General features: G+C 50.7%; 1 protein-coding gene across 10 annotated transcripts in view; it reads left to right on the forward strand.

Annotated features, from left to right (window-relative positions):
* Nucleotides 1-3,013: 3,013 nt before the first annotated feature.
* Nucleotides 3,014-12,031, forward strand: part of NETO1 (neuropilin and tolloid like 1) — a 130,061-nt gene continuing 121,043 nt past the window's right edge. For 7 of the 10 annotated variants that reach the window (XR_009250820.1, XR_009250819.1, XM_058691820.1 and 4 more), the window contains exons 1-3: nt 3,040-3,413; nt 5,399-5,452; nt 5,686-5,823. Coding sequence is in view for 8 of the 10 variants with exons in the window: in XM_058691820.1 (XP_058547803.1) it covers nt 3,386-3,413; nt 5,399-5,452; nt 5,686-5,823 (220 nt within the window). In the remaining 2 variants the exon portion in view is untranslated. Of the gene's footprint in view, nt 3,414-5,398; nt 5,453-5,685; nt 5,824-12,031 lie in introns of all 10 variants that reach the window. The other 3 variants (XM_058691824.1, XM_058691823.1, XM_058691822.1) reach the window with 3 other exon arrangements.

Below are 12,031 nucleotides of genomic sequence, written 5' to 3' on the forward strand. Positions count from 1 at the left end.
GGCCCTTATTTCTGAGAACTTGACTTCAAACGCAGACATATTGGCCACTAGGTTGTGCAGAGGAATGAGACAATGTATAAAAAGTCTGGATCTCCAGCACCCCCCCTCGATTTTTCTTTTTTTTTGTTTTTTTCTTCTTCTGGGATTTCCTTCCTGAATTTCCTGCAAGAACCACCTGTCTAGCAAAATTTCGGTGGCCACTTCCTTGGCCCAGTGACAAAATCTGGGTCCTGGGAAACCGGTCCCGGGCACAGAGGATGAAACATGTTAGACATACTTGAGTGGATGGATTTTAGCAAAGACCAAGGTTCTGTTCTCTTATCTTCAACAGGCAACTGACAATACAGTAGTTTCCCTGTAGGTATTTTTTTTTTTTAACGTTCTTACTGTTTTATGGAATTGTTTTATCACTCTCCTAAAGAAAGCGTATCTTCTGGATGCGAAACAGAATTGCCATCCCCTCCGAAAAGTGTCAACATTCCCCTCTCAACGTGCAGCGTTGACCATTTTTCAAGCACCCTCCCCCACCACCGGGCCCCTGAACCTTTGTCATTTTATTCACAAACCTACTAGTCGCTCGAACAGGCTGCTGGTCGCCCGCTGGTCGCTTGTGCTGCTTTGCAGTTGGGACGTTTCTTCCTCAACTCCACTCCCATCCACTCCCCAACCCCCGCGCTGCCACAATATCACTCCTAGGCCCCATGACTCCCGCGGGGCCTTCTTCCTGCTTGGCCTCTAGACCCTTTACAGATACGCACGTGGCCGGATCCACCCCGGGTTGGCGGGGGGCGCTCCTCCTGGCTCCCCGTCCCTCTGCTCACTCCTTGCCCTGTGCTCCAGCTCCCAGCCCGCCCAGTGGAGTTGGGTCTCCGCGCAGTCTCTGTCTGTCTGTCTGACACTCCGGGTCTCCGTTCCCGCCTGCCCCAGCTGCCCACCGTTCACTGAATGGATGGAAACGCACAGACGCACACGCACACACACCTTTTACCCACTTTTACCCTCGTCGGGGACTTGCAGCCGCCTGCAATCCAGAGACCAGAAGCTCGGTGCAAGGTGTCTCGGAGGTGGCGTCTGGGCTCGGGGAGCCCCCTCCCCCCGGACTCGGGGGTCGCCTCACCGTCCCCACCCCCCCCACCCCCCCCGCCCCCCGTCACCTCCCCTCGCGGCCGCGGCGCCGGAGGCAGGCGGGCCGGGCGCGGGCACCGCGCCCGGCACGCACGCCCCCACGTGGGCGGCCCCGGGCCGCAGCAGCAGCGGCGGCGGCAGCAGCAGCAGCAGGTGCCGCGAGGTGGAGGCCGGGCCGGGAGCCCCGCGGCGGCCGCAGCCCGGCGCCCTCCCTCTCCCGCCCCTCTCGTCTCTCCTCGGCCTTCTGAGCCGCTCCCAGCCCTCGCGGCTCCGCGCCTCTCCCCCTTCGTCCTTCCTACCCCGTCTACCCACCGCCGCCGTCCCCAGCCGGAGCCCCCAGGACGCACGCGGAGGGGAGCGGGGGCCGGGGCGCCGCGGCCCGGGGGCCGGGACGGCGGCCGGGGCTGGGGGTGGGGGTGGGGGTGGCGGCCGGCCCCGGGGTAGCCGCGAGGTCCGGCCGGCGGCCGTGGTGGCGCGGACAGTCCGCAGCGGCCGGGGAGGGCGGGACGCGGCCGGCGGGGACGGGGAGGTGCCGCGGCGGCCGGGGAGGGACTCCCCCCGCCTCCCGCGCGCCCCGGCCCTCCGCGGGGCCGCCCGCCGTTTGCTGTTCCTTCTCGTGCGTTTATTCGCATTTTCCAAGCTGGGGCTTTCCCGGAGCTGTTTCCCCAGCAACTCTGTCCCCCCCACCCCCACCCCCCCGCCCCCCGAGTTTAACGCGCCGCGCGCGCGCGCATCTGTGCCCGTAGCGGTAGGGTAGGAGGTGTTCTGCGTCTGCCTGGGGGGTTTTAAATATCTTGGGGAAGAGGAAGGTGTCTTCGCGGAAGCCGTTCGGTGCGGGCGACCTCCGCATCAGGCCGGGCGATTAACCGCGAAACTTTTAGGGCTGCCTTTGCCTCCGGCGCGCCCCTGCCCGCTCTCCCCGCCTGTGAGCGAGCGCAGCGCGTGGCAAAAGCCTTCCCCCCCGACCCCTGATCAGAGAGGGAACCCGCTTGCTCTGGGCAGATGCAGTGTAAGGGGTGGCAGACACCCCAGCTGCGATTTCCAACCCTTGAAAAGTGGTAACCGAACCCCAAAGGGAATTTTCCCGCGGTGGCCCCTCCCCCTGGCTCGCCTTGGATGGGGCCTCGGGATCCAGCTCGGGATTTGCCTGCTCCCTCCGGGGCCCCTCGGCCGGGGCTGGCGGAGTGACGGCTCCCAGCCCGGTCCTTCCCCCTCCCCCCTTCCCCCCCCCCCCCCCCCCCAGGATCCGAGCGGGTGTGATGTCCTTGCAGCCGCCGCCGCCGCCCCATTCCGCCGCGCACCAGCCCCGGGGGCGCCGGCCGCGCGGTGCTGCCCAGTCCTGCCCCGGCGCCGGGCTTCCCAGAGGGTCGCGCAGCCCACGGCTATGACTCAGGCGCCCACTTGGTAACTCTGCCATCGTCCTGCTCCTTTCCCCCTCCCTCCCTTCCCCGCCCCCTCGGCCACCCCCCCCCCCCACCCCGCTCCCCTCCGCCACCCTCACGCCCTCCTCCCAGACGCCCACCCACCCGCTCAGCTCTCCGCAAGATCGCAGAGGTGGCGCGGAGCCCGGCGAGCCGATGACGGACCCCTTCCTCCTGTCTTCAATGCCTCAGCGGAAGATCCCCAAGGGCTGGAGAGAGGAGGGCTGCCGCTGGACATCCTCCCGGAGAGGTTGCTCCGACCTGCTGCTCGGGGTGTATGAAACCGGGGACTGAGCGAGCCCCAGCCGCCGCCGCCGCCGCCGCCGCCCGCCCCGTCGCTGCCGTCGGACTGGACTGGCCCCCGCCTCGCCGCGCCCGCCGCCCGGCCCCGGCCCCGGCCCCGGTCCCGGCCCGGGCGCCCCGGGGCTCGCCCCGCGCCCGCCGCCGCCCGCGCGCCGACTGCCCGCGCGTCCTCCTGACAGCTGCGGCGGCGGCGATGATGCAAAGGAGGAGGGTGCTGCCGCCGGCGGTGCTGATGGTGGCGATCGGCGCCCGGGTGTGATGCGAGCGTCATGGTGGGGATGCTGGCTTCGCGGCGGTGAGACAGCGAGCGAGCGCGAGCGCGAGCCAGGGGCGGAGGACGCCGGAATTCGGATCTGGCTGCTGTGTGGGCTCGGATCTCTCTCCCCTCCCCTCTCCCCCCCCCCCCCCCCCACTCCGTTCGGTTCTCGGTTGGCACACTGAAAATCCCCCGACTCCGTCCTCTCCCGACCACTGGAAGTCTTCCCGTCTCTAAATGGAATTAGTGGAGATCGGAGCCTCTGGTGTAAGGAACAGACATGATCTATGGACGCAGTTTGTTTCACAGTGAGTACCTTTCCCGCCGCCGCGCGGGGCCACTCGCCGTCCCTCCTCCCGCCCTCCTCCTCCCTCGTGGCCGAACGCGCAGGGAGAAGCCTCGCCGCCGCACTCCAGCCGGACCCCGCAGTCCCCGCGAGTCCGGGCACCTGTAAACTTTCTGGCTTGCGGCACGGCCGGCCGGGGCGTGGGGGCGGCGCGCGGCCGGTGGTCGCTGGGTCTCAGACTCTGCGGAGGAAAAGCAGCCTTTGGGTCTGCGGGGACGTCCCGGGGGCGGAGGCGAGCACGTGCGGGCGCGGCCGGGAGCGGGCCCGGGTGCGGGCGCAGGTGGAAGGGGGCGGCGCGCGGGGCTGCCAGCCGAGGGGATGCAGGGAATCGCCCTCTTCCCGGGGCTTCTGGAGCTCCGCGGGCCCACGTTTCCACTCCAGGCGGTAGTGCGGGGTGCACCTGAACGCGGCGCTTGCGGGGAGGGCGAGTGCCAGCCTCAGCTCCCGTGGCCCCCAAGACCTCTCGGGGTGCCTTCTCGGGGTAGCGCGTGCAGTGGAGGGGAAAATGGCCTCGGAAGGCATGGAGCAAACGGCGATAGAAGAAAAACGTGCGGTGGGAATTTGTTATTAACAAGCAAGGATTCCGGTGCGAATCCTGTGCCACGCAGTTAAAAGCCCGGCTTTGTGGACGCGTTAGGCATGGTACTTGCTCCAACGTGTGATTCCACCACAACAGGAAAAGCAAAGTAAAGACACAGGGCGCGTACAGCCTGATACTGGTGGCTGTGCACCTGCGTGTCTGCGTGTGTATAGAATCATGGCAAGTTAAAATAAGAGGATCTATGTATATATATATATTTTTTCTGTTTAAACAGACAACAACTAATGTTTCACTCTAAAAGATGACCAGGCAGAAGCACAAAGTAATAAAATTGATGTACTTTCTCAAATACTAATAAAAAGGCCTACTGCTTTTCCTGGAATAATCTTACAACGTAAATTTATAAGCCCCTGCCGGCGTGCTTCGGTTTAGGAAATCGCTGTGAATGATACTCTCCCTTCCCCCAATTCATCTTTAAGTGGAGATGCGATTATACACCTAATGGAACTTAGAGATTTTAGGCAATTGGGCAGAAAATAAATGACAACGATGAAATGGAAGAGGAAAAAGCAGACCTTGTGAGGACCAGATTGTTTTATGACTTTTCTAGCTTCCGGTTTTACAAAAATATTGAGCCAGTCAAGATGTGCCAGTAAAACAGAAGTTCAGGTTTCAAATGGTCCTTTGCAGATTTACTCTTGTTGCAGTAAATAAAACCGAAAAAGAGGCTCAATAAAATGCTTCTAGAAGTCACCTTTCTCAAAGTAAGAATCTATTTCTGGGTGAAGGTTAGAAGGAATTAATTTCTTCGCTTAGAAAATGCTGAGGACAGGGGTTACTGGATGGGACAGTACCTTTTTATAAGAAACGTGTTTATCCTGCTGCCCAGTGCCTCCAATTCACATTCATCGGTTTTCCCCTCTGCCCCTCCCCCACCTGCCATAAGATTCGCCTGAGTATTTATTTTCTAAAATACAACAACACCGGCAGTGCGTTCTGGTCCCTCTTGGTCCTCCTTGTTTGCCTTTTCAGACTTTCCCCTGGCTTACGCTCTTCCTTCAGAGATGCTAGCAAAGCCATTCTTGAAGGGCAGTTTGGACACAATGCGGGTCCTGAAATCCTACTGTAACGTGGCATTGGTAGATTCCAGCATCCCCTCCGAAGTCTTGAGGAGCACATTTGCAGTTCAGGTCCCATCCAGTCTTAACTTGCATCAGTTCTGGGCACTAATTGTCCTGACTTGTACATTTGTAGCCAGTTGGGGCATGTTCTGAGTTAGCTTGGAACAGTGAGCAGTAATAAACTTAATATGCTTTGATATTATTTGGGCTTTCTGGGGTTATCGAATATGATCATCTCAGTGTATATTAATATGATCTCTTTCTCGTTTTTCTTTTCTGTTTCAGTTGTAGCAAGTTTAATCATCTTCCATTTGTCTGGGGCGACCAAGAAAGGAACAGGTGTGTTTTTGGGGGTAAACGCAGTGGAGGACCTCTAATTACTTATGTTTCGCTATTTTTCTCATATTGTTAATATTCCAGAATATCTGAACATTTTATAGTGTGTCTAATTGATTGATTTTGACTAAGACAACATTTCAAAATTAATTTACTAATGGATACTATAAGAATGTCCTCTCTATTTTTAGTCTTATAGAAAATTGGATGACGCCTCTTGTTTTCATTTTTTACAGAGAAGCAAACCACCTCAGAAACTCAGAAGTCAGTGCAGTGTGGGACTTGGACAAAACATGCAGAGGGAGGTATTTTTACCTCTCCCAACTACCCCAGCAAGTACCCCCCTGACCGAGAGTGCATCTACATCATAGAAGGTAAGGGGCAAAGAATCAGGGCTGGGGAGAGCTCTGAGCCAGACCTGGCCATCTCTATGCTTTGGGCAGACAGAATGCCCCAAGACATCACAAAGATTGGTTTTCGAGACCATGCACATAAATATCTCTTCAGGAATCAAGAAACTGTAAAATGTGGAATCAAGCTAATTGTTGAAATTATTAGTAATGGGTTAAGATAAGTAGAGTCTGGCGAATCAAAGCAAATCAATAACAGTTAATTTTGCAGTTGGTTTAATTGATCCAGAATTCTAAATTAGTGGAATGGAGGCACAGGTTGGCATAATATTGTCTAACGTACAATGGTTTTGAAACTAGTATTTCATTGGCTAACAGTTAGTAGAATAACCTGTACAGTTGTTAGTGTTTCGTTAATAAAATACAAAGATACATATTTATGTCAAAAATAAATCTATAATCATGGTCCCAAACAATCTGAATGATAGTTGCCTTAATTTGTGCTAACAAGTGACATTATCATACTTTAATGCCAAAGTCAGGATTCCGAATTATGATGCTTCTTCTCATCATTCTCTTTCCTGACTCAAAAGATAAATAGTGCTGAAAAAGAGATTCATTTCTCTTCGAACATTTCCAATTTCCATTACCCTTGTAGACACCACTCGATTAAGTACAGCTTTCTAAAATAAATGATCATTTCATCTCGTGATGAAGATTTCAACATCACAAGTGTGAATACTTAATAGCCCCAAACCTGCAACCCTTCCCGCCCACACAGGCACAGACAGATTGGTCTACCTTAATGAAAAAGACAGTATATGTTCAATATCTGCTTCTAAATGAGGGGCATGTTCATTTGGTAGATGTTTCAGAGAAGAGGCTTTCTGTTTAACCGCTTTCAAGAACTTCTATCTAGAGGGGCACCTGGGTGGCTCAGTCGGTTAAGCGGCCGACTTCGGCTCAGGTCATGAGTTCGAGCCCCGTGTCGGGCTCTGTGCTGACAGCTCAGAGCCTGGAGCCTGTTTCAGATTCTGTGTCTCCCTCTCTCTGACCCTCCTCCGTTCATAGTCTGTCTCTCTCTGTCTCAAAAATAAATAAACATTAAAAAAATTAAAAAAAAGAACTTCTATCTAGAAATGATTCTTTTATCTTTTTGTAACTTTTAAGCTAAGGATATTGCCCTTCTCCTTTTTGTGCGTGAGGTTGAACTTTTAGCAAAGATACACTGCACTCCACGAAGAAGGAAAGAGACTCAGCTCTGATCATAAAGGCTAAAACTGAGAAATCTGGGCTCTGGCAGTTTTTTTCCTCAGATGATTGATAGAAAAGGAAACTGAAATATGGAAATTCTGGGTTAGACTTAGTTGTTCCCTTTATCAAGTTAGTATTACCTATCTATTATGTGTATATGTGCATGTATGCATAGATATGTATATAAAATTTTCAAAGACCTTATCATAGGGTAAAACATTTAATCCTAGGGAGTAAGTATTTTTTTTTTTTTTTTTTTGGTCCTCATTTTATAGACAAGGAAACAGGCACAGAGGGGTTAAATGTCTTGGTTAAATTCACCTAATTCGTGTTTTGAAGAATCAGTATTTTAAAACTTCGAATTGTTAAAAAGAATAAAATCAATGACTTCTCTCATTTAAAGGATTAATTCAGAGGGAAAGTTTTGCGTATTAATTGTGCTTTCATGCCTATTAAAAAACATTGCTCGCATTTCAATCTCATGCACATAGTCACATTCATTCTTAGTTATGTCAAGGACAAAACTTACAGTTGGGAAGTGGATAGAAGCTCCCGTGGCTATTGGTTATATTTCTACACCCTTTTTGAAGTACTCTATCCTAGCCATGGTTTTCCGTCCATGCATTTATTTAACAGATATTTTTTGAACAACTACTAAGAAGTAGCCACTCTTCTAGGCACAGTGTAGAGAGCCTCTAACAAAACAACCACGGTTCTTGCCTGTGGAACTTATAATATGGTCTGGGGACCATGCCCCTTCCAGTCAAAAATCTGAAGGCACCCCCCCCAAACTAGCAGTGTTCGTTCGGAATAGGAGAAAGAAGATGAGGCTACAAGGGGGAGCAGGTGTTTTCACTCAGTTTTGTAAAACTTCCAGGAGAGAATTCTCTGTACAGAATGGCAGGTGCAGATGTGCTGAGATGTGGTATGATTGGGACCCACAGGGAGAATCACGTGGGTTTCTGTGTAGGGTGAGGGGAGCGGCAGTGAAGAGGGGCTCAGGAGGCAGAGGGTCTCAGAGAAGGAGAACTTGGCACTCCATTGGCTCCACCCATGGACGTTTGAACGTTACATTCTAGACAGTGGGATGTCACTGAAATAAATTACGTGGAGAACGAACCCGCCCTTTGGGGGAAGTAACTGAAGGAAAAGAAGCAAGCAGGAACTATTGTGAAAGCCCACGTAAACCATAGGAAAAGCCTGACCCGCACAAGTGACGTTGGCTGTGGCGCCAAAGGAAGAGATGAGAGGTATTTAGGAAACTGAGTTGTGAGTGGCTGGATGTAGGGATGGGAGACAGGAAATCCCAGGACGATTCCAAAGTGTTTGGCTTGGAGACATATAGAGGGAGGTAAAGGATACGGGTGGAGAAGGAGTGTTTAAAGGAAAATTAATGGGCTCCATTTTGGTGTTTATGGAGATGCCTCATAAAGACATTGGGTATGTGAGTTTTCAGCTCACTGGAGAGCTCTTTGCTGAAAATAGATACTTAGAGGTCATAAATATAGACTGTGGTTGAGGCTCTCAGTATGAATGAAATGATCCAGAGAGAGCATTTGGAGCACTGTTTTTTTTTCTTTTTTAAATCTTTCAGAAAATACCGATGCCCGGGTCTGCCCCCAAGAACTCTGGCTCAGTTGGTCTTTGCTGGAGCCGCAGGTAGCATTACGTTGCGATAGCTCTCCATTGGGATGCCAGTGGCCCCAGAGCACTGGTCTAGAAAGGGCAGAAAGAAGATAAGGGAATAGTCTTCTGAAAAACAGCGTGTAAGGCATGGGAGAGTAAAGGAAAGGATGACAGGGAGGCGGTGAAGGACAAGCCAGGGAGATGGACGGGAGACGAGGCGAAAGAGGCCTCGGTACCTAGTGCGGGTGACATTTCAGGAAGAAGGGAGAAGCCGAGGTGCCAGTTGTGACGGCCAACAAACCTGAGGTAAAAGCGAACACATCTATTGCATGAGGCCCCTGAGACGCTGTTAGGGAGACACTTTAGGAGGTGTGCACTCGGTGCCCTAGCAGGCGTGGGTGCCGGCTCCCAGCGGACGGAGGTGTGGGTGTGGGTGGTGTTGATGGACCCAAGGTGGAAAGGCAGTTACTTTCTTTGTCTCTCCGTCTTCTTGCAGCGGGGGCAGACTGTCAAACTTAATTCTGAAAGGAAGAGCCTGTTCTGTAGGAAAAGGTGCCTTGAAAGTACAAGAGAGGGCTAAAGGATTGGCTAAGTTTCTGGAGGTAAGGTGAGGTTCTGGTAAACACAGGTGGCGTCCCAGTCACAGAGAGGAAGACTCCTCGCATGGATCTCAGGTTGTCCTAGAATTCCCTCCAATCAGAGGCCATATTCTGTACCTATGTTCAGGTGAAAGCGTCCAGAGTTTTCAAGGTGCCCAATGACACAGTAAGACGTCTCGAAAAGGAACTTCCGATTTACGTACCAGTTGACTTGCAGAAGGTGTTACAGAGAAAGACAGCCGTGAATTGAGAGATTTGAAGGGAAAGAACATGTAAGTGTAGGGAGTTGGACTTAGCTTCCAATGGCTTACGTGCACCATAAGCCATTGTCTTGAACTACAACCACGTGCTCTTTGTTTGTTTGTTTGGTTATAAGTAGGCTCCGTGCCCCGTGTGGAGCCCAATGCAGGGCTTGAACTCAGGGTCCTGAGTTCAAGACATGAGCTGATCTCAAGAGTCAGACACTTAACTGACTGAACCACTCAGGAGCCCCTATGACAAACTTCTTTTTAAAACGTTATTTTACTGCCTTCTAAAATTCAGTTAGTGGGATTTCGTATATGAGCGCGTGTGGTTGACGTCTGCATGATGGACCAAAGGAAAGTGAACTCTCCGCGTGTAGTCCTGCCTAGGGAAAGCCATAACGCTCGTATGTGTCCTGATGGAACATTGAGAGGTTTGCTCATCCACCTTGGAGGGAACTTAAGTGACGATGAAAATGAAGGAAATGTAAGTGAATTCGTGTTCGATGACCATGCATTTCTGAATAGCGAAAAATAGATGGATATTTTTGATCAACAGATTTTTATTAAGTAAGTCAGCACAGGGCTGCTCTCTTTGCTTTAAGGTTCCCTAGCCATACATTATTCACATCAGAAGGAAATATCCTATATTCTGAAATCGTTTATTTCCTTCGGAAACTTATACTGGCTTGCCAAAGAGGAAATAAAGCAGCAGGCACATTCTATAAGATGGTAATAGGTACAAATGTTATACTGAATGCTAATACATATATGGGTCCAGTGTCTTAAGCCTTTGCCTTTTTGTGATTGAACTAATAACCTTGAAGGGAAAAAACATAGTTTTCCAAGTGATGTCTTAGGATATTTTCCAATTCATAGATTAAAAAAAACATCACTGGAACTTCATCAAATCTGTCATTAGGTAGTACTACGTTTGTTGCCCTTTGCGAATATATGTTACTGGTAGATAAAATCATCCCTGGTTTTGCCGGTAAGAGCAGTAAATGTCTCTTTTCAATGTCCAAAGACTCATAAACATTTTTAGAGATTAAAAATAATCCCCAAAAGAGTCTTATAACACGCATTGACCTTTAACCAAATGAGCTTCAGCTTTATCCTCGGGGATCATCAGGGTTATATTTTATTCTGTAAGTCTCTAATTTCCAAGTCATCGTGTATCTCAGTTCTCTATCAATTTTTGACATCCATGCACACAAGGCTTTAATTTTAAAGCCATCAAGGGTGATGATATTCAATACATATTTAAGAACTGGTGTGGTGGGGACAGCAGTCGTTCGGAATGATTACCGACCACATGGGGATCAGGCCTTCCTTGTGCCAGGTCTTAACTTTGAAGTTTCTGGAGGGTGTTGGTCCCCGAAGAGGGCCACATGGCAGGGAAACACTCAAAGGACTCGAGGCAACAGCTGTTTACTAACTAGGATAAATATGTGCGGATATTTCGACAACTGTTATGGCCATTCTGGGGTATCCTGGCTGAATATCAATCTGGAGTGCCAGGATTTTGAGCTGTTTTGGACATGACAAGGGAGGAATGGAAGGGTGCTAGCAAATGCATTCGTGTAGTGGTTTATAGAGCCACTGGCCCTCTGAGGCTCTTCCTAAGAGAGCTATCAAAACGGTTATGGAGATAAGCTCGTTTACTCTTCTGCCCCAAAGAGGTATTTTTTTCTTTTTTCTTTTCTTTTTCTTTTTTTTTTTGAGAAATCCTCAATGATAAGTACTGTGCTGAGTGCTGAAATACGAAGGTGACTAGATTTTTGTCTTCCGTGAGTATATTTAGAGAGATGGTTCTTTAAAGCAAGAGTTTCCTACACAAACAGGAGTTGGCGAAATTGGAGACCGATACTCCAGAAAGTGGCAAAATACATGAAAGTCTGAAAGAGCATGAGGCCTTCGAAAACACCCTGTGCCTCAAGTGGCCTCAGCTTGGGCTGTGTCTGGAGGGGAAGATCCTGGAGGAGTGAAGTGTAGGACCCGTAAAGGTCCTGCATGTCAAGTGCATTGATCTTTTTCCTGTAGCTGATAGAGAGTTGCTGAATAAGTTTAAACCTGCGGGTGCCGTGGTAAGGTTTGTGCTGTAGAAAAACTACTCTTAATATCTTCGTATGTGCGCTTGGGTGCAATCGATACATCTCACTGGGACTTTTCGAATGTTTGGATAACTCTGTGCTGAACGATTCTTAAGTGGTTTTTGACCTCAAAACTGGATACTTCGGCAAATACGGGAAAAGGGACAGAAAGAGGTCTTTCTGTTTACTAAGCCCGATGGTAGTGGTCTTTCACAAAAGCACGGTGATCATCGGGTCTGTGTTAGATATCTAAATGGTCATTTTGTGTCTGAATAATGTTTTGTGCAACATCATCAATTTTAAGGAGCATCCCTGAGACATTCTTACGGGAACGTTTTCCCTTAGAAGGCTAAGTATGACAGACTTGCTTTGTGCTCCCATGATGTCAGACTCAGAGTTTGATAGAAGATCTACAGAT

The sequence above is a fragment of the Neofelis nebulosa genome, chromosome 11, assembly GCF_028018385.1.
Source record: "Neofelis nebulosa isolate mNeoNeb1 chromosome 11, mNeoNeb1.pri, whole genome shotgun sequence".
NCBI classification, from domain to species: Eukaryota; Metazoa; Chordata; class Mammalia; order Carnivora; family Felidae; genus Neofelis; species Neofelis nebulosa.